Source organism: Aedes aegypti, chromosome 3, assembly GCF_002204515.2.
Source record: "Aedes aegypti strain LVP_AGWG chromosome 3, AaegL5.0 Primary Assembly, whole genome shotgun sequence".
NCBI classification, from domain to species: Eukaryota; Metazoa; Arthropoda; class Insecta; order Diptera; family Culicidae; genus Aedes; species Aedes aegypti.
Genome location: NC_035109.1, coordinates 260,076,932 through 260,102,249, shown reverse-complemented (window position 1 = coordinate 260,102,249; position 25,318 = coordinate 260,076,932). Strand labels below are relative to the sequence as shown.

Here is a 25,318-nt window from a genome sequence, read left to right as displayed (position 1 = left end):
TATATATGAATACAGAAAGTGCAATCATACTCTACACCGTGAGAATTCGAGAAAATTTCCAGCCCGAAAAGATCTTTGCCTGCGGGAATCGCACCCACGACCCTCAGCTTGGTCATACTTAATAGCTGCGCGTTTACTTTACGTTAATTTTGAAACAATTTACACTGCAATGTAGAAGAAATTAATAGATGATTATTTTTACACTCGTAAGGTACCTTTAGCAGAGTTATAAATCGAATAGTGAGTTTCAAAACTTATACAGCTTATCCTACGATTTGTAACGAAGCTGAAGATGGCGATATAGTGCTTGTCCAGGGCTTATAAGTTGTAATAAAGCTATATTGGCATTTCATGCACGTTATGGAAATATATTGGACTACACGGAGTGCACTTCGGAAGCCCAAGCAAGCGGTTTCGTTCTTTCACCGCCGGAGTGAATGCTTGTTTGTTTTTGGGTTTACGCGTTTTGCTGGACAGTGCAGAGTGCTTCGTGGAAGCCCGAGCCTTCGTGTTTTTTTTATGTCATGCATTAAAAGCGAAAGTGTTATTCTTTTCGCTTCTCCAGAGTGATTTCCTTTTCAGTTAGTCTGTATGTGTTAAGTGAAGCTGGAAGTGGATTGTGGCTGCTCAGTCTAAGATCAATTGGTGAGCTCGTTTCATGTTTTTATTTTAAATCTGTAAAATATTTGTGACTGCACATATACACTCCCGTGCATAAGTTTGGGTTCACCCCCTAATAAACGTACAAAAGTGTTCAGTCCATATCTCTGTGATTACACGTCCAATTGAAACTCTCTACATCGCATTCGAAAGGCAAGCAGTTATTCTTACTTCGTATGTATTTTTCCAAAAACATTCTTCGAACTATGTATTCAAAATTTTCACTTAAAGTTGTGACATTTTTCAAAAAAACACACTGAAAATACATAGCTAATTTCCTCAGCATTGGATCGACCAATATGTTAAAACAAGGTGTCATTAGAATCGTAATATTTAATCTTTGAAGAGCACTCATAAAATTTTTGCGGAAAAATCTGAAAATTATTCAAAATCAATGAACCAGTCATTCTAGTCATCGTGCAAAAGTTCGGGTTCACCTGATCTTACCTAAAAACACGAAAAATCTGTGAAATCTCAAACCAATCATGTACGCGCCATTATGTGCGCTCGAAAAAGCTTTAAACTATTAACATAGGTTGAAAAATGGCAGAGATATTGACAAAAATTATATGCGTGCGGCTCATGTGAACCCAAAATTTTGCACGATGACTTGACTGACTGTTTCATTGATTTTGAATACTTTCCAGATTTTTCCGCCAAAATTTCTTGAGGTCTCTTTAAAGAATATAAGATTACGATTCTAATGACACTTTGATTTAAAATGTTGGTCGATCCAATGCTGAGGAAATTTGATATGATTTTTCAGAGCGTTTTTCGAAAAATGTCACAACTTTAAGTAAAAATTTAGTATGCAAAATTAAAAATAATGTTCTTGAAAAAATATATACGAAGTGAGAATAACTCCTTGCCTTTCGAATGCGGCTTAAAGAGTTTCGATTGGACGAGTAATCACAGAGATATGGACTGAACACTTTTGTATGTTTTTGAGGGGGTGAACCCAAAATTTTGCACGGGAGTGTAATTGTTATAGCGATGGGACGTATAAAGGATTGTTCAAAAAAAATGAATGGTTCATCACTGTCAGTATCGGCATAAACTTTTATTCATAAATTATTATACATTATTTTTTTTCCAAAACACCTCTTTCCTTTTACTTTTATTTTTGTAATTAAAAAAAAAGAACTTTGAATGGTTCGGCATTGAAGTGTTCTGTGATGGTCCTGCAAATCGATTTTTTTCTTTTCATATAAGTAAATATGGATAACACATGCTTTCGTCCTGACAGCTGTTGGAATGTTGCGTTTAGCTATTTTTCTACAAACTTTGAATGGTTCGTCACTTTAAGTGTCAACATTATTTTCTTCTAAATGGAAATTCATATTAATTGAAAATATTATATTTGTAAGCATGTCTATTTATAACAAATAATTGTTTATCATAATCTAACTTCGTCTTTGGTCTAATCACTCATCTAAGTGAATCGTATGACCCAACGAAGCTCCCCATAAACAAACATCCATCCCAGTAACCTTTGTGAAGATGCAGAGGTAAACACGGTCTCCAAATAGCAAAGGTTACACACTAACATTCCTTCTTCCAATCCCACCTGACTGTAAGGCGTGGCTGGTGCCGTTATTGACCCTGTATAACATGAGGAACTGAATTATGCAAAATGCAGAAGATTATGGCCAATTCCAGCCGAACTTCTAGTTGATTCTTTGTGCATCTTTACTAACTTCGGTCAATCATGGAATAGCAACTATTGATATGTGTAGTCAGTCTAAGCTAAGCTAATTTATGCCAATACATAGGACTCCGCGATTTTTGGTCATCCTAGTATTGTTGGTTTCCAAATCATCACTTTGGGGAATTTCAGACAAAACGATATAACTCTAGATTATTTACGAAGAGCAAACGTATTTAATGACTCACTTCGAATGCCTTAAATGTTGAAAGAAAGCCTATTTCACCATCCCAAACAATGTGGCGGAGATGGTTTTCTGTTAAGGGGTTAAGGGTTCCGTCCGTTTGAAACCGAACCAAACAGAACTTGGGCCGTAATTTAAAGGAAGAGCTCAGCGCGCGCGGTAGCGTGACTGGGACTGCAAACATCGCCTTGCTCCATTGATTGTGCGCCTATCTTCGCTGTGTTGGCACAATGTTTATGAGAGTTTGTCACGATAAGGCATCTGCTATCCGAGCAAAAGAAAATAGCTAGTCTAAAGCAATCACATAACAAACTGAACTATGACAACTTGACCCATTTTTGATTGGCCATAGTTTGGATTAGTATAAAGCTATCCTTTTCGATACATTGCGATAAAGTATGACTGAGAGTAAAGAATCCGTAAAAATTTGCAAAACTTGGTTTGGTATTGAAAATCATCACAAAGGCATGGTTTCTTAATAATGTAGTATACAATACGTACTCAATAACTTATTATAATTCTTGAACCCTCTTCAAATGCACATACACTACGCACTCAGTATTAAAATACTTCCGTTTGTTATTTTACAGGTACAATTCATAGGTTTAATTTACCAATACAATTCATAGGTATTGATTTTTGGTATTTTGCCTCTTAGCTTTTACCATAAGGAAGAACATAGTATGCTGGTTTTAAATTATAATAGCATGATATGGTATTGCCATGCATTTCTACTCGGGTAGTGACGGTACCATTCGAAAATCTGCTTCCAAATTCGGGGTTGGTTTCGTTGGTTTGGGAGAAAGCCGCAAGCGACACAAAGTCAGAGAAGCCGAAAACGAAAACAATTTATGGGTTGAGCACTCAAACGGAACAGTTTGTGTGGGTTGATGATCCATTTGGAACTGACAATTTGATTTGGTGCTAGAAATACAATTTGTCCCCGGGAATCAGCCAGGATCCAACCCCCATCATAATATCAATCAATCGACAAAAAAAACTAACATTCCTTTGTTTGTATGGTTTCGATTTTCCGTTTCAGTCTGTGCGGCGGTGAAGATTACGAGCCTTAAAGTGCCCTCCACATATCTGCTGGATAAAAATTCGAAGAATCCGGACCCACTGATACTGGACTGTGAGTACGATGTGGACGAAAACGAGAAAGGATTCGTGCTGAAGTGGTTCCTGGACGGACAGCCAGTGTATCAATGGATACCGACCAAAATCCCTTTCCCATTCGTAAGTATATGGAGCGGAAGATTGGTTTAACTGTTCACCATTTTGCGCGTTTTATCATCGGATATTCATTACAATCACAATCATCAATGGAAACAAATGTATGGTGAATGATTTTTTTCAACGAGAATGATATGTTTGATTACCATTATATACCGAACATTTTGTATAAAATTATTATAAAAACTTTTTTCCTATTGAATTCCAGAATTATTTCTCCTGAATCGGAAGCCAATTATTATTCAGTCGATAGTTGCATTGCGTTGAATGATTGTATCTATTACTTGACAATAACATTTAACTTATGTCATCCTAATGCAATAAACTACAGTTACAAGTATGCTTCTTCTAACGGTAGAATAACACAGAAATTCACCGTTCATTCTTACAATAACTTATAACTTATACATACAGTTAACTCTCCCTTACTCGATATTGAAGGGACCATCGAGTTAGGGAGGTATCGAGATACAGAACACATATTTTTTCAGATTTTCAACTTTTTATTATTTTGTCAAAATACATTCAGAATAGTTATTTTCACGTGAAAAACAATACCATTTCACCACATTTACTTTTGTGACACTTTTTTACCGATCAGCAAAAAATAAAAATTTTAGCACCCAGAAAATGGCAGTAAACTTTAATTTTACTATCAATTAAATCATAATAATCAAATTCATGAAATTCATTAACGTTTGGAGGACATTTGGAACTTTTCATGAAAATATCGAGTTAGAGAGGTAAACTTACTTGGGAAACTAAAACAGATAGCATCGAGTTAGGGAACATCGAGTTCGAGAGGTATCGAGTTACAGAGGTATCAGAGCATGCTAGATTGAAGGGACCGCGCATTCCATCGAGTTAGGGGATATATCGAGATACAGAATATCGAGTAAGAGAGAGATGACTGTACCGCCGTGCGGGGTGACATTGGTCCTAGGGGGTGACTTTGACCGCCCTTTTCGATGCATATCTTGACTAGCACGGGAGGCAAAAAACTAATCCATATCCATTCAGTGGCTATTAATAACGTATTCTTGAAGCTTGCCACATTGTTTTCATTATTCTGGTTTAAGTTTGCTGTAAAAATCTTGGCCCAAAGTCACCCTTATGGACCAATGTCACCCCGCACGACGGTATATGAATAATTATTCATCGGAAATGATTACAGAGATTCCACCAGGAATTTCTTTAGAGATTCTTCCAAGTATTTCTTAATTTGCTGCTTTGAGGATTTCTCAAAAATACTTTCATGATCATTTTTGAGATCCACTAAAAAAGTTTTGCCGAAGAGCTGTCCTTAGGTTCATGCATCTTTCAAATCTATCTCGAATCTCCTCATGTTTTGGATAAGCGTTTTCTTGCTTGCTAGATAATTTTAAATTAATCCAATAAAAAGTAACTCCATATTTCAAACTGAAAGTACGCTGCCAGCAGAATATCAAGCGTTACAAAGACAACTGGATCTAACGAATGATGATGGAGTAGCACAAGAATTTTGAGCATTTGCATAAAGCACTTTTGGCTCTTTTGGCGGCTCAAAGGGAGGCATTACAGCAACAGAAGTCTCACTTTGAAAACTGGCTAAAACGATCCGTGCAGACAAATTAACCGATCTTCAAGATGCCAAACGTCCATAGCCTATCAAGCACGGGGCACGGTGACCATTGGTACCTCGCGTACCTGCAGGTATAAAATAGACCCCTTTGTGTGGTCCTTAGCTTCTTGCCCAGCAACTCCTATCCCTACCTCCTCGTGGTACTAGCCGGGGTACGAGTAACCTTAGGGAACATCAAGCCTGGAGCAACTGTACTGTATGTTAGTAGCGGCTCAGAACAATGTCTGTTCCCCATATCAGGGGCGGTTGATCATCGCTCTATGCTAAGTTAAGCACTATGGTCCTTCGAACATTTATCAGGAATGATCTTCCGGAGAACAAGGGGGTTGGTGTCAGGCAAGCCAACCGTAAAAACACATCAGCACAGGAACGTCAATGAGAGAATATGACCAGAACATTCGGCAAAGACCACAGCGACGAAAATGAATAAGCGATTGGAAACTCGGTACGTGGAACTGCACATCTCTCAACGTCATCGAAAGTACTCACATACTCTCCACCCACACTCCGGAAGCAAGGATGCATTTTATGCGTAGCTCGAACGCGAGGACGACCGCTGCCCAAGCCACGACGTCAAGATCATCAAAGGAGATTTGAACGCTTAGGTTGGCCATGGAGAGGAGTTCAGACCGACGATTGAAAAATTCAGCGTCCACCGGCTGACGAACGAGAACGGCCTACGACTGATAGAATTTGCCGCTTTCAAGAATATGGCCAGTCGTAGTAACTTTTTCCAGCACAGCCTCCCGTATCGGTACACCTGGAGATCACCTCAGCTGACAGAATCACAAATCGATCACGTTTTGATCGATGAACGTCACTTTTCCGACATAACCGAAGTCAGAACCTATCGTGACGCTAACATTGACTCCGACCACTACCTGGTTATAGTGAAACTGCGCCCAAAATTATCCGTTATCAACGATGTACGGTACCGACGCCCGCCTCGGTACAATCTAGCGCGACTGAAACAACCGGATGTTGCCAATGCGTACGCACAGCATCTTAAGGCAGCGTTGTCGAATGAGGGCCAGCTCGATAGGGCTCCTCTTGAGGACTGCTGGAGGACAGTCAAAGCAGCCATCAACGACGCTGCCGAAAGCACTTTCTGATATGTAGAACGGAGATCAAGAAACCATCGGTACGACGAGGAGTGGCAGGAGGTTTCGGAGGAGAAGAATGCACCGCGAGCTGCAATGCTGCAGTATGGTACGCGGCAGAACGTAGAACGATACAGATTGAAGCGGAAATAGCAAACCCGCCTATTCCGGGACAAAAAGCGCCGCCTGGAAGAGGTGGAATGCCAAGAGATGGAATTTCTGTACCGTTCTCAAGAAACGCGGAAGTTCTACCAGAAGCTTAACACATCCCGCAAAGGCTTCGCGAGCTGTAATGTGCCGGGGTAAGGATGAGAGTATCTTGACGGACGGACGCGAGGTGTTCGAAAGGTGGAGCCAGCACTACGATGAACACCTAAATGGCGCAGAGAACATAGACACAGAAGGTCAAGACAGCGAAGGCGATGGCTACGTCTGCACAGCGGACAGTGAAAACCAACCAGATTTCACGATGGGGGACGTTAAGAATGCCATTCCACAGCTCAAAGCAACAAGGCCGCTGGCAAAGATGGTATCGGAGCCGAACTCGGACCAGATCTTTTCCATGCTGCAAATCCTCCATAAATGCCGTGAGTAACAGGGCCCTACGTACCACCTGTTGATCACAAGAGTCGGACTGGTGGTAAATGCGTCGAAAACAAAGTACATGCTGGTAGACGGAACTAAGCGCGACAAGGCCCGCCTAGAAAGCATTGTCACGATAGACGGGCATACCTTCGAGGTGGTGGATGAGTTCGTCTACGTCGGATCCTTGCTGACAGCTGACAACAATGTTGTCGGGAAATACGAAGTCGCATCATCAGTGGAAGCCGTGCCAACTTTGGGCTCCAGAAGAAACTGCGGTCAATTAAGATTCACTCCCGTACCAAATGCACGATGTACAAAACGCTCAGTGTGTGGCGGCAAAAAATGAACCACGAGCTCGCCCAACTCTACGGCAGTCCCAGTACCCTGAAGGTGGCTAAAGCTGGAAGGATACGTTGGGCAGGGCATTCCAAGCAGCACAGTTTGTTTCAACTCAAGAAAAAAAAAATATCTCTTGAAACTAATCAGAGCTGTCAATTGTTGAAAATATGACTTACAATTGCACTGAATAGCAACGCAAAAAGCGCAAGAGGCGGAGTCTGTTTGCAACATTTGTATGTTATAGTGAAATTGCTAATTTGTTGCAAACAACTTAAATAAAAAAAAAAATTATACCAAAAATATAAACGCGAATTGAACTTCCAACCTCAAGATCATAAATCTTCTCCTCCACTCACTACTCCACCAGCTCTTCGAACAATTGCTTCGCCAGTCCACTATATAAGCGACCACATTACCTGTTAACCCTTCTACCGGCAGCTTCATTTTTTACCGCAAAATAAATATTTAAATCGTTATAACTTTTTTGTTTTTCAATATTTTTGCACCATTTTTTCACAAGTTTTCAAACAACTCTTCTTGTTTAGGAATCCGCGTCGATATTAATTATTGGTGATCTGGTTTTAAAGATATTCTGATGTTCCTTGGGCGACCGACATTTTTCATATAAAATGTCTTTGGCGGCCATTTTGTTTTTTATCAATTAACAAAAAATAAAATAAAATGTGGGCTATATAATGCCAGGTAATAAGGAGCTTCTCTGAAAAAATCATTTGAATCGGTTCAGTATTCTTGGAGATATCTGAAAATTACGATATGATGTTTTTTGAAGTTTTTAAGATCATTATTTGTCCAGCGTGGTTCCAGAAACCTAAATGGTCATTACTTAAAGACGGCTGCACCAAATTGCTTCATTTTTTCACAATATACTCTCAATAATGTATTGTTTCGAAGAGTGAATATCCGAATACGATTAAAATTCTGTAGCCAGAGAAATTAATGGGGAATTCTAGTTACGGGTCGGTCCCCCAAGGAATTTTGGAATATATTCAAAACCAGATGACCAATGATCAATATCGACACAGATCCTAAAACTAGAAGAGTTTTTTGAGAACTTGTGAAAAAATGGTGCAAAAATATTGAAAAACAAAAAAGTTATAATGATTTGAATTTGAATTTTGAGGTAAAAAATGAAGCTACCGGTAGAGGGGTTAATGAAGGCTTGTTGTTTGTTACTTTACTGCCTCCTTCGGTATACAAGCTCTGCTGGCAAAATTAGGCCATACCTCAAATAAACTAAAGTTATTGCAAAAACTTTCGCGAAACATATGAGAAACACCAGCTAAACAGACAAACTGTTGCTAGAACATGTTTTTCGTAGTGGCATGGTGCATTATGTGAAACTCAACTATATTGCAACTGGATTGAAAAAAAAACAAACTTCTAACTGTCAAACATGTAGTTAAGTGCAACTTTCGCGCAACTGGGATGAATCTTCTTGAGTAGTGGACAGTGAAACGGAACTTGAATGCAATAAACTCAAGTTGCGGATGCTTGAATTGGAAGTAATTTGAAACATAACATTAAAATCGGCATCTTGGGAGAAGTTGCAAGAGTTTTTTGTAAAGTTACTGAATACATCTTGATAAATTTGACTTCATTGCTGTTTGCAGAGAACATTTGCAGAAAATCTAGTTGCTTAGATAAAGTTAAACGTCAAACGAATGGTGAAATGCAAGTTTATTGGAACGATAATGAGACTATTTGAGCTTTGATATTGATATGCAACGGAACTAGAACTAGATATGTTACAGATGTTTTTATTGATGCATATTTGAAACCATTTTTAATTTGCATCTCTTTGAAAGATGTTTCGTGTGTTACTTGAGATATTGCAAGAATGGCGGAGAACAGCCCTGTAATGATGGTGTTCGCCACGAATTCGGTCGGTACAAGACGTGGGTGTGCAGCTAGATGGATTGATCAGGTGCACCAGGACCTGGAGAGCGTTGATCGCAATCGAGGATGGAGAGAAATGGAACCAAGTGAATTGGCGAAATATTGTTGGCGAGGTTTTATCAAGTTAATTGATGTAAAACCACCAACATACAATGTTTATCAGCTAGTCTCCGTGTTCCAGATATTCAATTTCTACCGAACGCTAACTCAACAACTGTCTCCGGAGCAAACAGAGTTGGTCAACATTTCTCGTGGAAAGAAGATCTGCGAACATCGAACGACAGTTGGCCTGACTGGTCAAAAACAAGTTCTTGAAGTAAAACATGCAGAAGAACGTTTAAAAGAAATGCAACCAATCGATGATGCAGAAGACGGTGAGGAATATGCTATGGTGATGTGCAAGAGTTCTACTCAACTGTAGATCCATTTCAATTTTTTCAAACGCAAATCGAATTAAGTAGGAGTCAGTTAGCAGCACGTCAGGCTGTAGCAAAGGGTCTCTCTTTATAGCCACCTACAAAAACACAACTAGAATGTGTGGATACAGTGAAGAGAAGAACTTACTACAACTGCAGCGTATCTTCAAGGGAAAAGCTATGGAAGCTGTCCGCCGCTGTCGCTTGCTGTATCCAGCCGGACTACCACGTCAACCTCGAAGGAAAAGTTCTTGACGTTTACGTCCCGTGTGCACTCGTTTCTGGGGAACCGAATCAAACTTACTCAGCCCATCACAGTTACTGCATATGTCCCTACAGCGAAGAACAAGATACCCATCTTCACAAGTCAGTAAAAGATTACTTTGTCCTAGAGACCATAGGTATTTAGCGACCGGAAAATCATATATTTTTGAATGGCGACAAATGTGCTGTCCAGTTGTTGGAGTCGCAAACGAAGTACGAAGGAGTTCGTTATAATACCGGCTTATTATGGAAATACAAAGACATCAAACTACCATAAAGCAGACCAATGGCTACGAAAAGATGGGTATAATTGGAGAAGAAATTGGAGAAGGACCCAACTCTGTTCGAGGCATTAGATGAAATAATTCATGAATATGAAGTTAAATGCTACATTAGAAAGATGCCACCATCAGAGATCAACGACAGTCATTCCCGTTTGTGGTATCTCCCAACATTTCCCGTCAGGAGCCCAAACAAGCCCAACAAACTTTGCATAGTGTGTACATTTTCGCAGAGGTCAACGAAGTTTCGTAGAACTTGGTCTTATTTAATGGACCAGATCTAGTTTCTCCATTTATAAGTACTATGGAAGTTCAGGGAATTCAAGTTTCTCGTTGCTGCCGACATTGTTGAAATGATTCACCAAGTGATTATAAACCCAACGGATCAACACTCACAGACATTTATTTGAAGGAGCTGCGACTAGTCTCAAGAGCCAGCAGTGGCATTAGTTGTTTTTGGCACAATATGTTCTTCGAGTTCGTAAAAAATCTTAATGCCCAACGATTTGTCAGCCAATATCCGAGAGCTGTCGAAGCAATCGTAGATGAACGCACAAACGAACAAACCTTCAAACCACCAAGTTATAGGTGCTTAGCACGCTTATGACTATCTACGATCCTCTTGGTCTGATAGAAAACTTCTTCAGGAAATTTGACACTCTTACGCAGTGCTGTGAAATGTCAAAATTTTGGAAAATTTAAAATGCTCATAGCACTTTACCATGCAAATTATCGCATCAGCAAGTTTTGCCAACCGATAGTAATTCGGATAAGGTAACCGGGAAAAACATTTTCCGATGACTTTTTCCACGGTGAAGGATGACATAAACAATATTCAATTTTCAAAGTCACGTGATGCTCGTGATATTTTACAGCACTGCTCTGGCGTAGCATGGGATGAACTAATATCCCCAAAGCAGTAAGAAAAGTGACAACTCTGGATATAAGTCCTACTAAAGCATGAAACGGTCAGGATTCCACGATGCTACAGAACGCAGACATCAACATCGGAGACAAATAACATTCAACTCCACATCCTCGTGGATGCGTGCGAGAATGCCGTATTAGCATTTTTGCGCTTCGAAGAAGGTGATACCATAGAATATGCATTAGTCGAAAAAAAAAACTCGCGTTTCCCCGCTACGGTTTGTCTTAATCTGCGTACATTCCCGTGCATAAGTTTGGGTTCACCCCCTAAAAAAACATACAAAAATGTTCAGTCCATATCTCTGTGATTACACGTCCAATTGAAACTCTCTAAGCCGCATTCGAAAGGCAAAGAGTTATTCTTACTAAGTATGTATATTTTCAAAAACATTATTTGAATTTTGTGAATTAAATTTTTACTTAAAGTTGCGACATTTTTCAAAACAACACAATGAAAAAACAAAGCTAATTTCTTCAGCATTGGATCGACAAAAATGTTAAAACAAGGTGTCATTATAATCGTTATCTTATATTCTTTGAAGGGCGCTCATGAATTTTTTGCGGAAAAATCTGAAGACAATTCAAAATCAATAAAACAGTCATTCAAGTCATCGTGCAAAAGTTTGGGTTCACCCCTCTGTATGATGCAGATCGTGCAAAAGTTTGGGTTCACCTGAGCTCACGCAAATCATTTGTGTCAATATCTCTGCCATTTTTCAACAGATTTTGATAATTCATAGCTTTTTCAAACGCTAATAATGGCGTGTACATGATTGGTCTGAGATTTCACAGATTTTTCGTGTTTTCAGTAAGTTCAGGGGTAATATGTTTCGTATTAATACTTACAAAACACAGATGCGCTGCTATCAATCAGTGTTTATTGATAGATGTCCAGAACTTAAAAGAGACCTGTTCAAGATTGACCTGCGCTTTTATAGAGCTTGTACCGGAAGTTCATTCTTCCTCCATGTCCCTGTTCATCATTCTTATCTAGATATCTTTTCAATATACTTTATAATACGTACAACGCTTTCAAGAGAGTTTCCATCATAATAGGGTAAGCTAATACACTTCACTTCTCCCTTTTTAGATTTTTCTAACATCTATAGAATACAGGCGGTTTTCTTTTTCTTTGTGATCGTCTTAGTTTTGAAAAATCTGACCATTTAGTCTGCTTGGTAGACCCTATATTTTTCTTCAAAACGACTAACAACAGATACATTTGGGTGATATTTGTCATGAAGGTTAGATTTTCTTATGGAAGAAACGTGTACAATTCTTACATTACCACTTATTTCAATTTTATATAAAGCTTGAGAAAGTTTGTCTACAACTCTACCGGAAATCCACTTACAAAAGTTTTTAAAATGATTCATGTACATGATCTTCTCCCCTTTAACAAAATGTTTAATCTTTGTGCTTGTTACTTTTTCCTTCTCTCTCTTACATTGAACATTTTCAAGTTTATCTGATTTAATGGACAATTTATCTATCAGTGTTTTTGGTTTAAAGCTAAACATCATCTCTGCAGGAGATATTCCTGAAACAGCGTTTGGTGTGTTCCTGTATTTAAACAAAAAAATATTAACTTGTTCATCGATTGTTAATTTACGATACTTATGATCCAGCAAAAAAAATTTCAACGCGGCTTTAGTTGTCTGCACTCCACGTTCTGCTCTTTATTCCCTGTCGAATGCAAAAATCAATGAAATTAACAGAATTAATCGGTGGCCCATTATCTGACACTATTTCTTTTGGCAACCCGAAAGTTACAATAAATTTTCGCATATTATCAATAATCGTTCTTGCGTTGGACGTTTTGAGGAGGCAAACTTCAATTCATCTGCTAAAAGCATCCACTATTATCAAAAACGAAAATTTTCCGAAATAGAAAAGATCTAAATGTACTCGTTCAAGGACAGTTTTTGGAGTAGGCCAAGGTATTGTAACAGATGATGCCTTTTTCTGAGTTTGTTGGCAAACTGAACACTGATTTATGAAGGCTTCGATGTCGTTATCAATATTTCTCCACCATACATATTGTCTAGCTAGCATTTTTGTACGCACTATGCCGATATGACCTTCATGCAATAGTTCCAAAATTTTAATCTGCATCTCTTTTGGAATCACTACGCGATCACGATATACTAAACAATCATTTTCCACCGCGAAACATTGTTGTAATTTATGATAATATTTTAATTCAGGGTCGAACTGTTAAGATCTTGCCCAGCCTGACCGACAAAATTTCATCAACATTTTTATCAGTGGATCTGTTTCGGAAGATTTTCGAACCATTTCCAAGTCTTTTGGAATATCATTTGAAACAAACAACACGTGTCGCATTTTTGAAGACGGTTTGTATTTTACTACATAATTATACATTGACAATTGAATAGCCCATCGTTGTAACCTAGCTACTGCTATCGCACTCTTTCATTTTTTTTGGATTTAGAATAGCCTGAAGTGGTTCATGATCTGTATGCAATTCAAATTTGTAACCGTATATATATTTATGAAACCGATTAATCGCAAACATTATGGCCAGTGCTTCTCTATGCAACTGCTAGTAATTTTGCTCTGCTGCAGATAGGGTACTGGAAGCAAAAATGATCGGTTTCTGCTCTCCATTTATTTCATGGGATAAAATTGCTCCTACTCCATAAGGAGACGCATCACAGGAGACAATTATTTTTTTATCAGGGTCATACATTTCCAATAAATTATTCGACAATAAGAGACGTTTGCTATCTTTAAACGCTCTTTCGTGAATTTCCGTCCAATGGAAAGTTGTGCCCTTTTTCAAAAGATCATAAAGTGGTCTTAACAAACTACTAGCATTGGGAAGGAAACGTGAATAATAATTGAGCAATCCTAGGTATGATTGCAATTGAGCACAATTTGAAGGACTAGGTGCTTCCACAATCGCTTTAATTTTATCGCTATTTGGACTTATGCCTTTTTCACTTAACGTATGACCAAGATAATCCACTTGTGGTAAGAAAAATTCACATTTTTCTAGATTTACATGCACGTTGTATTTATTCAGTCTATCCAGTACGCGTTTTAAATTTTCAAAACATTCTGCAATTTTTTTTCCTCCGATCAAAGTATCATCAATGTAAGATTTGACAAACTTCAATCCCCTCAAAATTTAATCAATAACTTGTTGAAAAATGGAAGGTGCACTACTTACACCATAGCAAAGCCTTTGAAATTGAAATAAACCCTTGTGAGTATTAATCGTTAAATACTTCTTAGATTCTTCAGACAAAGCTAATTGTTGATAGGCTCCTTTAAAATCGAGAACACAAAATACTTTACAACCGGGAAAGCTAGCTAAGATATCATCAATTCGTGGAAGGGGATAATGGTCTGTTTCAACAAATGGGTTAACAGTTCGTTTGCAATCAACACATACTCGTATCGACTTACCATCGGATTTCGGGACAGCTACGATCGGACTGGCATACCTACTATGTTTGACGGGTTTCAAAATTCCATCTGCTACCAGTCGTTCCAATTCTTTTTCCACCGGTTCCCTCATTTTAAATGGCAGTTCATATGCCTTATGAAACACTGGAGTATGCTCTTTTTAAACGATGTCCACCTCAAATTCTTCGATCGGTTCACTATTGTCCTCACTGAATGCTCGTGGGAAATGTTCTTGGAGCGCTTTTAGAAAATTGACTTTATTTTCACCCAACACTTGCTCTCTTCGTACTAATCCCTGATAATCGACTATTTCGCGCTTTCCGTTCTTCATCACTTTATCTGATTCAGCATTTTCAACCGTATGTACACTATTTCGTTCCTGACTGATAATTCTATTTTTCCACCCCAGATACAACACATTTAGCCAAAGTTTTTAGCCACCTGCCCAAAAGTGGCTTAAATTTGAAATCCGAACTTATAACACTCATCTCCAAAGTGATCTGGAAATTACTGTTCGGCATGATAACTTTAAATTCACCCACTCCTAATGGCCTAAATTTCTGCCCTGTGATGACTTGGAACGATTTTGGCTCTTGTTTCAAGATAACATGATAAAATTTTTCTCGATATTCATTTTCACTAATTATCGTTTTACACGCACCGCTGTCCACTTCCATGATGACTTCCTTACCTTCTATATGGACCGGAACAAGTAACGGCTCATTACCTTCGGCTACCCAACTGATCAAATCGACGGTTTCATCTACGAATTCCTCTCCATCGTTATCCTGAATCAAATGAACATTCCTTGTTCTGCACTGGTTTGCGAAATGACCCCGCAATCTACATTTGTAGCACAATACGTTAGCTGCTGGACACTGATTCACTGCATGGTTAGACCTTCTACATCGAGTACAATATTTTGCACGATGTTCATCTATTGTTTCTCTTGATATTGCACTACCACGCTTTACACTTCTAACCAAAACGTTTTTCTTCCCAGACACCACGTGGTTTAACCCGCTCTCGATCTTCAAATTCATCTCTTCTGCATCAGCCAACTCCATACCGGCTGCTATTTTGTAGGGGGAGATCCCCCAGTACCGGACACTTAAGACACTAAATTCATAATTCGAAAAATATTGATTTTATGGGCTCGTGTTATCCATTTATGATAAATATTATCATTTTTATAGTGTACAAAAATAAATTTGAAAATATGAACATGAATTTTGATATTGCATTTTGATGATGAGTTTTAGTACCAAATTGATCTATCTCGAAAGGTGGCACCCAATACCGGACAAGATCTGGAAATGCCTCGAATTCTGTAAATTTGAACATCATCGAATGTGTACACTATAGGAATAGTTACCAATTCAATGCATTTGCTACATTTGCAAGAATAATTTGAGTTTTTCTTAGTTTGCAAGATGCCTATCAAAAACTTCTTTCATATATGATGAAAAATCGCACATTTTACGATGTTGTTCTGAATGTTCATTATTCTTAATTTTATTGCATATTTGATACCATGATCGACGAAACCCATGAAAAATGAAAGTATTCTGAGACACTGATGCAATAATTACAAAGATATCATATAACAAATCAAGCTGTCCGAAACTGAGGGACAGGAGGTGTTTAACCAAAATTGTAATTTGTCCATATGTAGTTCAATTAAGGTACAAAATACGTTCATACTATCAAATTAGAATTATGTTCGATCATGCTTGCGAGATCCAAAGTATTTTTTCATATTCAAAATATTTACTAAAAAGGCTCAAAATTAAGTGAATACGTCAATTTTTTAAAGATTTTCAAACTTTTCTACTTTTTTAAAAAGGCATGCATATTTCAAGGATGAGTTATTCTACGCAATCATTAGTCTACATAATAGCTTTCTTTTCTACTCATACACCATCTTGATTGGACCATGATTTCTCAATGTTTCGGCTTTGTCCGGTATTGGGTGCTGTCCGGCACTGGGGGATCTCCCCCTACGCTTTATCAAAATCTAATTCTTCAGATAACAGTCGTTTTCGAATTTTCTGGTCATGAATACCGATAATAAAAGCATCGCGGAGCGAATCTGCCAGGAAATTTCCGAAACTACAAGACTGTGCCAGATGTTTTAACGCCACGACATATTCAGCAATCAGTTCGTTCACTTTTTGTTTTCGAGTGTATAACTTATATCTTTCCGCGGACACTATCACCATTGGTTTAAACTGGTTTTTCAATTTCTCCACAATCTGATCAAACGTTTTAGTACACGGATCTTCCGGACTGAACAATGAGTCCAAAATTTGGAACGTCTCATTTCCCATCACTATTATCAACGCAGCCGCTTTTAAATTCTCCGGAAAACCGTTGGCAATGAAATACATTCTTAATCTCTTAATGAACACATCAAAATCTTCACCGGGAATAAACGGATCCATCCGGCCCACTGTAGCCATTTTTTGAACACTTGCTGCTTGAAATGGATTCGACTTACTATCACTTGTCATTGCTTCACACGACACACGTGTATTTGCACACAAATGGTTGCACTATCCTCGTCGCCAACTAATATGTTTCGGATTAATACTTACAAAACACAGATGCGCTGCTATCAATTAGTGTTTATTGATAGATGTCCAGAACTTAAAAGAGACCTGTACAAGATTGACCTGCGCTTTTATAGAGCTTGTACCGGAAGTTCATTCTTCCTCCATGTCCCTGTTCATCATTCTTATCTAGATATCTTTTCAATATACTTTATAATACGTATAACACTTTCAAGAGAGTTTCTATCATAATAGAGTAAGCTAATACACTTCAAGGTGAACCCAAACTGTTGCACGATACACCATATTGAGGGGTGAACCCAAACTTTTGCACGATTACTTGAATGACTGTCTCATTGATTTTGAATAGTTTTCAGATTTTTCCGCAAAAATTTCGTGTGCGCCCTTCAAAGAATATAGAGTAAAGTGGGGCAAAAGTTCGAGTGGGGTAAGAGTTTCTTTTTAAGATTTCTAGCTCAATTCAAAACAAATCTTATAAATGTCATGGTGGTTCGAATGCTATTCAAGTAAGAGACTTTCAATCCAAATATCATAAAAATTGATTGAGATTTGGAAAAGTTATGGCTATTTGTTGTTTTTCGACGTGAATATTGTAATTTTTGGTCAAACTTTCGTTGCATGGAACCAATTGAAGATAAAATCTTTTTCAATATTTTATGTAAGGGCGTTTCTAGGCCTATTATAAGGTTGCTTTGAAGTGTATTAGTTTTTGCATAAATGCTTGAAAACAATTTTTGGCCCATAGTGGGGCAAAAGTTCGAATCAGCGGGGTAAAAGTTCGACCCATGTATAAAATCACGGAAAAATTTGCAAGTTGCCTAAAATCCACATATTATCTTCAAATTTAGTTAAATTTGTCTGATCGTGTGAAAACTGTCACCAAAATTTTACATTTCCACTTAGTTTTGCGAAAAACTGCTATTTTTGAGTATATTACAATCAACCCGGTTCTGGGCAATTTTTTGATGAAAATTTAGTGTGTATTTTTCGTCAAACTTAAGTTTACGGCTGGTGTAAAGAATGTCTGTCATAAATGGATCGATATTTTGTGTTTAAGTCAGCGAACTTTTGCCCCACACCAGATTCGAACTCTTGCCCCACCGGTGGGGTAAAAGTTCGAATAAGATAATCAATTGTGAAACTGTTATAACTTAAAATGGGTAAATATTTTGACACAAGTTTGTTCAGCAAAATTATAGCCAATATGTTGATGGTTCACTGTATGGTATTTGTTTTGTTTTAACTGATATTGTTTTCCTGGAAACTTTGATTATACCACTAAGGTCGAACTTTTGCCTCACCTTACTCTAAGGTTAGTGTTCTAATGACATCTTGTTTTAAAAATTTGGTCGATCCAATGCTGAGGAAATTAGCTTTGTTTTTTCAGTGTGTTTTTTGAAAAATGGCACAACTTTAAGTAAAAATTTAGTATACAAAGTTCAAATAATGTTTTTGGAAAAATACATACAAAGTAAGAATAACTCTTTAACTTTCGAATGCGGCTTAGAGAGTTTCAATTGGACGTGTAATCATAGAGATATGGACTGTACACTTTTGTATGTTTTTAGGGGGTGAACCCAAACTTATGCACGGGAGTGTATATGCTTCCTAAACGCCACCATATAACCAATATGATTCTGCAAGAGGTGCATGAACGTAATTATAATCAAAATCATCAAACAATTCTCAACGAAATTCGGATAATAAGATAATAACATCGCAAGTCTAAAATCAGTTAATCGGATTATTAGGAGTCGTTGCCAGCTTCGAAATGCGACACTTCAGCCACCAATGATGGGAGATCTGCCTTCAATGCACTTGTAATCATTCGTCAGACCATTTTAGTTCATAGCCATCCACTAGTTCGCACCGCTCCACAGTGGTTTAATACCCAAAAAAAACACGATCATCAGCTTTTTCAGTATCAAAGAGTGAAAATATTGCCATACTATATTCGGCAAAGTTACTGCATATGTTAAGCAGCAACTTTTGACATTCACAAATTTTTGATTAATTTACTCATAAGTGATATAAATTTTTATTTCCTCTGTTTGTCTTTAAAATAAATTGGTGTCTTCAACAAAGTTGTTGCAATTGTTATATGAAGAAAACTTTTCGAAGACTTTTTAACTCTATCTAATAATATAAAAGATTTATACCGTTTTTCATATAAAAACCACTTCAAAAGTACAAATACTCACTTAACTGTTTTTCGCAGCGATTTTAATGACTTAAAATGTTCTAAAACTATGTATATATTTTCAAAATACAAAGCTTTGCTGAATATACCAAGACAATATCTTCATTTTTTCTATGAGTTATAAGCATTTTATTGCGGAAAATTCACCTTTCATACACTAAAATATCTCGAAAAGTTGCATTAAGTTGCAAACAAAATTACATGCATTAGAAAGACCAACATCTCTGCTATGTTTGCCAAGTAGACTCATCCGTGTCTTCGCGTGTCTTGTCCACTTTTGCGCCAGTTGAAAAATTGAATAGTTTTGCTTATACGTATTGATTATACGTATCTGAGTACTATTTATAACTATGTACGCATGATTGAGATGATGTCAATACTGAAATACCAGAAATTTGAAAAAAAAAGTTATCTACTATCTATTAGTATTTTGTTACGAGGTGGAACCATATCCATCGTTTAGTTTCTATGGAGTAGTTCCACTAACATTCTTTTTCAATTAACAAGTCCGCATATTTGCCCTCCTACTTTTTAAAAAGGTCACAATTTATACCAAAGCAAGCTTTAAAGCGACACAAGTAATATCCTTTGATCAAGCTTTTGATATTACAAAAAGACGTATTTCAGGGCCACTCAACTGTCCTTTAATGCTCATATAAGACATCAATCAGACGGTCAAAATTTTAAAGACTGCAATAGTAAAATCATCCACTTACACTTCTCTGACTGAGACTTCTCTGAAATGCAAGAGATTATGTTCTTAATCGTATGCTAGAGTCGTCGGATCTAGTTGTGACGGGCTTATGGAAAGTGACATTGAAGTTTGCTCAACTATTAGTATCGAATAAAGCGTACATGCAGAAACTTGATTATTCAGGTGAGGAGGCACGGTGTGCTGAAACACACATATTATCGAACTTGCATGAACTTCCGATCTTTTTTCACTAGAAGTTAGCCTTGATAGTCAAAAAAGCTTGCGGAATATTAAAAAATCTTTCATCGGCAAAAATTTGAATAAAGTCGATTTTTGTATTTTTGGCCCTTCCCCATATATGGGTTCATAGGAGAATATTAGATTTACACTAATATGATGACTTCTAACGGCTTAAAGACCAATTTGAAATATCTTTAACATGAAAGAATTCTTTTATGTTTAAATTAAGCATCATTTCCTACATACACTCACACAATTTGACCAGCCCATGGTGGTATGCCGTATTTTACATAATAGAAATTTTACTTTTCACCTCAGAAAAGCTCATACGAACGGAATAGGAATTCCCAGAAATTGATACACATGGCAGTATTGGCTAAATTATTGTGCTTATACGCGCAAAAGACTTGAAAGAGGGTTCACTATAGCATGATTATCAGTAAATGGCTTATATAGCCTTAATGTGGTCTCAAGCTCATCGTGATACAAGTTTTGTGCAGTCACTAATCTACTCATATGCAATGCACACATTGAATTTGGGGATTGAAGTGCCTGATTTTGAATAAAAGGGCTGGATCACTTCGGATCGACATTATGTCGATCCGACGTATTCCCGCACTTTTATTCACGATTTCGCACTTATGAAGGGCATATTTTGTGAAATAGACACAACAATTTTAACAACCAACATGGACATATAAATTTTAGTATATTAAAATGAGGTATCTTTGACAATGCGGGTAACTTTGATAGTGTGGGATCCGCAACGTATTAATCGAAATAACAAACATTATGTTATTCAGTAAAGCAAAACGAATGTGAAAGTAAGAAGTATCAGTGTGGCACTCCATCTCGGAGCTGTTGTCGTGCCAATTGAGAGTATTTCAGGTTTTAAATTCGAATATTAAAAAATGATGAGTTTTGAGCACTTTCAAAACGTTCAAAAATAATCTGTTTTACTATCACTATTTCATGAAATTATAATGAGTTCGGTACGTATGCTTGATGGCGTAGCTATAGTAGAACATGAATCCGGTATCAAACCTCATAGCGAAAAACAGTTTTACAATTTGGAAACAGTTTTGCAATCAAAGTCACAAATTCCCATATAACGTTAAAAGCCTAGAGATATGCAACGCCTCATGTACTTTACGGGATTCATTCGATATATATTCATTAATGTTCCAAAAACTATTGATTTATGGTGAATTCAATGTCGAAACATGATTATGGATAGATATCCATTCAGAGATATAATTTTATACCCATTATTATCAACATATAATGGTGTTTGTCATTTTTGTTTTGACTGAAAACATTTTTAAAGGTGTTTTTTGTTCAATAAATTCCGTATTTTAATTGATAAACTCTAATCCAGTTTCTCTATTAACATTCTCCAATCCAATTCAAACTGTGATGATGTCAAACAATAGTTTGTTGTGGATTCTCATGTGCTTATTTACTCATTATCAATGTAACCCCATCACCAAAAACTGACTTTCGATTATATGAAAATATATAGATTCATTCAGATCGAACCGTTATGCAATCTTTCATGTGCAATCGATAACTAACATACCAGTGTTTGTTTTATAAATAAAAAACAAAATATTTAGATTTTTCCTCAAACAACTATCAAAGTTACTCCGTTTTATGGTATGTATTCAGATTTAAGTATGTGAATGTAACTAAGGATACGTTAATAATGTGAGGTTTTAGCAAACGCACCCAATCAGCGGCTGCAAGATTTTAATAGAATTCTGCATGAAAACTTTACAAATATCATATAATATTGTTACTCATACAAGAAATATAAGATTATCATAGATTTTTTATATTTTCACATCCTAAATTTTCTACAGATTATACAATATTTGTATGCGTTCTAGTTTTGGATGTAGACACACTGTATACAGGTTTGCGTAAAATCTTCCTCCTTCTTACAATCAGAACAAATGTGAATAACAAGACCAGCTAGAGTGAAAATACCATACAAAATCGAAACAGTACATTGACCTATAAAATTGTATGGCTGTTTATTTTAATGGTTGTATGTAATTATATAATTCTGCTATCTTAAAAAAGCTTTATGTTCAATAACGAACTCCAATGATTTCAATTATTCAGTAGAATTGGAAACATTGATGGAAATTTGATAAGTTGTAGCATGTTTACCTTAATTAATTTATGTAAAAATGCGATGTCGTTAATAGACGGCAAACCACCATGGGCTGGTCACATTGTGTGAATGTAGGTAGAAATTATGCTCAATTTGAAACGTCTTGTGATCAATTCGTGTTCAAAGTACATCAAATAAGTCTTTGAGCTTTTTCAATGCATCAAAATTAGTGTAATTTTAATATTCTCCTATGAACTCATATATGGGAGAAGGGTAAAAATACAAAAATCGACTTTTTTCAATTTTTTGCCGATGAAAGATTTTTTAATATTCCGCAAGCTATTTTGACTATCAAGGCTAACTTCTAGTGAAAAAAGATCGGAAGTTCATGCAAGTTCGATAATATGTGTGTTCCAGCACACCGTGGGAGGGAACTGAGTGAATCAAATTTGGATGTTTCTCTTTAGCAAGGATGGAAATCTAGTGATCATGACAAAATCCATGATGCATCGCGGTTGTCTTTATCGTGCGATCATAGCAACAACGATTAACCTTTTGTCGTTAAGTAATCACAACAAACTGCGCTCGCTGAATAATGCATCGTTCTGAATGTGCACTAGCGATTAATCGTTCGCGAGCCAAAGTTTTATTATTTTGAGGTTTTTTTCGGTTTTTCTATGTGATTTGCCTTTGTACATGCTATTTATGATTCTAAAATCATTTACACATGGTCTGCGCGAAAAATAATAGCGTGAATACGGCATGTTTCGAGTTGATCGCAACTTGTAACAACATCCGACAAACTCTTTGTCCCACGACAAACGATGCATCGGATGCTTCATGTATCGGTAAAACGCAAGTGTAGTGAAGTGCTCAAATCATGCTGCTGCAAGAGCGACGGCCCTCTTAGACCGTCCAAATACCGTGTTGTTTGTCGCTAGAAACGATTTTTTTCCACCCTTGATCTTTAGTACACTTGAGATAAGAATAATTAATTGAATAAAATGAACTTGTTTCGCCAATTGTATAGTACACATATACACGTAAAAAAATTGTGCGGTAAGAACTACCATTCTAGGGAGATCACTTGAGCGCTCGCACCGGCAATTTTCATCATCACAAAAATGCACTTGATTTTACCATGTCTGTAGTCGAAATCAGGTTGATGAAATATATTTCTATCAAATTTACCAGTTCACTATTAAGATAGTAAATTGTTCTGAAATACCATGGTAGTTTAAGGAATGGGCATAGTCAGCTATGATTGTAATATTTACCAAAGATTTTTTTCCAGTTTACATATGTAACAAATAAACTATTAAGATGAACAAAATATTAACTTTACGTTAGAAAACTTCAAACTTAAAGCTTTGAATGATATTTATCTCAATTGTGCGTAGTCATAAATAGTTATAAAAAGTGCTCAGATACGTATAATCAATACTTATAACTAAAAATAAATCAATTTTTCAACTGGCAGAAAAGTGGCAAAGACACGCGAAGATACAGATGAGTCCACCTGGAAAACAAAGTAGAGATGTTGGTCTTTCTTATGCATGTAATTATTATTATTATTAGACTTATTAGGGAGATTTTCAGCCCGTGGCTGGTTCATCTCCATATGGAAAATTATGCATGTAATTTTGTTTGCAACTTTTTGCAACTTTTCGAGATATTTTAGTGTAAGAAAGGCGAATTTTCCACAATAAAATGCTTATAACTCGTAGAAAAAATGAAGATATTGTCTTGGTATATTCAGCAAAGTATTGTATTTTGAAAATATATACATAGTCTTAGAACATTGTAAGCTATTAAAATCGCTGCGAAAAAAGTTAAGTGAGTATTTGTACTTTTGAAGTGGTTTTTATATGAAAATCGCTATAAATCCTTTATTTCTATAGATAGAGTTAAAGTGTCTTCGACAAGTTTTCTTCACATAGCAATTCCAACACCTTTGTTGAAGACACCAATTGATTTCAACGACGAACAGAGGAAATAAAAAGTTTATATCACTTATGAGTAAATTAGTTAAAAATTTGTGAATGTCAAAAGTTGCTGCTTAACATATGCAGTAACTTTGCCGAATATAGTATGGCAATATTTTCACTCTTTTTTACTAAAAAAGCTGTTGATCGTGTGTTTTGGGTTTTAAACCACTGTGCGCTCCAGTTTTTGGTGGGCCACCAAGCCGAAAAAAAACGTTAAGGTGTACTTATAACGTGTATGAATATACAAGCAATACACATAGAAGTCGCGCACACCTTATCTACAGAATCCTGTACAATCATCATTCAAAAGTTTGTTGCTCGAAGAAGGATGCAGATAGAAATAGCAAGCGATCGTGGAACTTATTTTATTGGGGCTAGTCGCGACGCACTACAAAATATTGATCAGAATAAGATAATCGAGAGCTTTATCAGTGCAAATACCAATTGGTCTTTTAACCCCTCTGCTACACTGCACTTTGGAGGATGCTGAGAAAGACTTAACCAATCTGTTAAGAAAAGCTTAAACCACATGAAGCCGAACCGCATCGCTACCAATAAACTACCACGCAATATGCTCGAAAATAAAGAAGCTTCACCGCTAACCCCAAATTATTTCCTTATTAGATCTTCAAGTTCAACGCCCCCGATTACGATTAATAATATTGAAACCACAGTTGCAATTTCCTTGATAATATCTTTAACTTGTGCAGACTAATCCTGGTGGCACGGGGTTGCAGAATAACTCCCGAGAGGACTAAATTATTTAAACCTGTAAAACCGCTGGAGATAGGAGACTTTGTAGTACTCAGTTGAAGATGAAAAGTTACCAAGAAA

General features: G+C 36.9%; 1 protein-coding gene across 7 annotated transcripts in view; it reads left to right on the top strand.

Moving 5' to 3' along the window:
- The window catches only part of LOC5571100, a 399,425-nt gene that overhangs the window by 298,807 nt on the left and 75,300 nt on the right, over positions 1-25,318 (top strand). For all 7 annotated transcript variants that reach the window (XM_021855273.1, XM_021855271.1, XM_021855274.1 and 4 more), the window contains one exon: positions 3,592-3,788. In XM_021855273.1, the coding sequence (XP_021710965.1) occupies positions 3,592-3,788 (197 nt within the window). The remainder of the gene's footprint in view (positions 1-3,591; positions 3,789-25,318) is intronic.